The 1355-nt window shown below is 35.9% G+C and overlaps 1 protein-coding gene across 1 annotated transcript in view; it reads right to left on the bottom strand.

Annotated features, from left to right (window-relative positions):
• The window catches only part of LOC117176489, a 5044-nt gene extending 4108 nt beyond the window's left edge, over positions 1-936 (bottom strand). The window contains exon 1 of the mRNA XM_033366742.1: positions 876-936. Coding sequence (XP_033222633.1) covers positions 876-936 — 61 coding nt within the window. The remainder of the gene's footprint in view (positions 1-875) is intronic.
• Positions 937-1355: the final 419 nt, after the last annotated feature.

Here is a 1355-nt window from a genome sequence, read left to right as displayed (position 1 = left end):
AACTCGCTGGGACACATAAAGCCATTTGTAAAAGGTACCGCTGATATCTTCGGAAATCACCCTTTTCCTAAAGAAATTAAATCAAGTAATACGGATTAAGAGATTTCATTCACAATATCATCCAGGTCAAATTTTTTATTACAGAAAACTATTGTACTATTTTTCTAGAAATTGTGAAATATTTTGTAATTTTCTAAAACATTTTAGATTTTTCTAACCAAATTTTAGAATGATCCATAAATTTGTTTAATGTTCTCAAATACAGTCAAACCTGGATTTAATGTAAAATTTTGGACTGACGGTAACATGAAATGCTGGAGCTCGGTCAGGGCGTGTTAACCGCTTCTCTTAGATTTTACTTCGTGGTAAAAAATATACTAAAAATTGTTTTTCCTATACAGAGTCACGGATAAACTTAATATTTAATGGAAATGATTTAAAGTGTTTGCTGTTACAAATAAAAATAAATGTGTTTTCTGCTTACGTACTTTAAACTTTTGCTGGTCGTTGAGCATCTAGTTTATAAGGACAGATTTCTCTTGAAAAATCAGTTCATATATTAAATCACCTGTCTCTCGCCTTGCCCGAACTATTCGAAGACAGCAGTGTCCAAAATGCAATACTATTTTCGCGAAAAGACTGGCATAACCAGACATATCAAGTTGTTTTACAGAAAATCACGTACTTTTATGAATATTATGTTAGCTCTCCACGAAAAACACAGTTCTCAAAATTTTCACGTCAACACTTGACAGTTTGAGGTTTGGACTTGGATGCCTAAAGTCGATCGGACCTCTTTTTCTACTATGTGAGATAGACAGAGACGATCTGATTGTGTTTCCATGACAGGTCTTTTCGTTGCAAAACGAACATACTGTCTCTATCTCTGTCTATCCAATACTTCTTCTTTGTTTTCTTTGTCAAATCATAGACCATATTAGGTAGCTACGACAGCGCCACCAATCCAGAAGAAATTTAAATTTAAATTAAATACTTACAAGAGATCTTATAGTGAATAATTAATTTTAAACCGTAGTATAACATTTGTGATTAAAATGATTTAATATTCATTCCCCTTGTCCATGAGTATTGCTCCAATAACTACGCATGTCAGCTGGTGCTGTTGTCAATGACAAGCTCATTTCATCGCACAAAATAATCTGATCACTTCCATAGGCTCTCTCGGCTTCGGTGGGCATCGGAGCCCTGCTGTTGATCGAAGTGATCTCGTCCTCGCGATCCTACTTCTTCGCGTGTTCTTCCCGCTTCGAGTGAAATGTTGGAACTTCATGACGTAGTTACAGAGGTAAGCCGTTACGGCCCTTCACCTTACCCCAAGGCTCCCGTTTTGTAAT

The sequence above is a fragment of the Belonocnema kinseyi genome, chromosome 7 (genome assembly GCF_010883055.1).
Source record: "Belonocnema kinseyi isolate 2016_QV_RU_SX_M_011 chromosome 7, B_treatae_v1, whole genome shotgun sequence".
Taxonomy (NCBI): Eukaryota; Metazoa; Arthropoda; class Insecta; order Hymenoptera; family Cynipidae; genus Belonocnema; species Belonocnema kinseyi.
The sequence above is the reverse complement of the archived record's forward strand: the minus strand, read 5'-3'. Positions and strand labels throughout refer to the sequence as shown.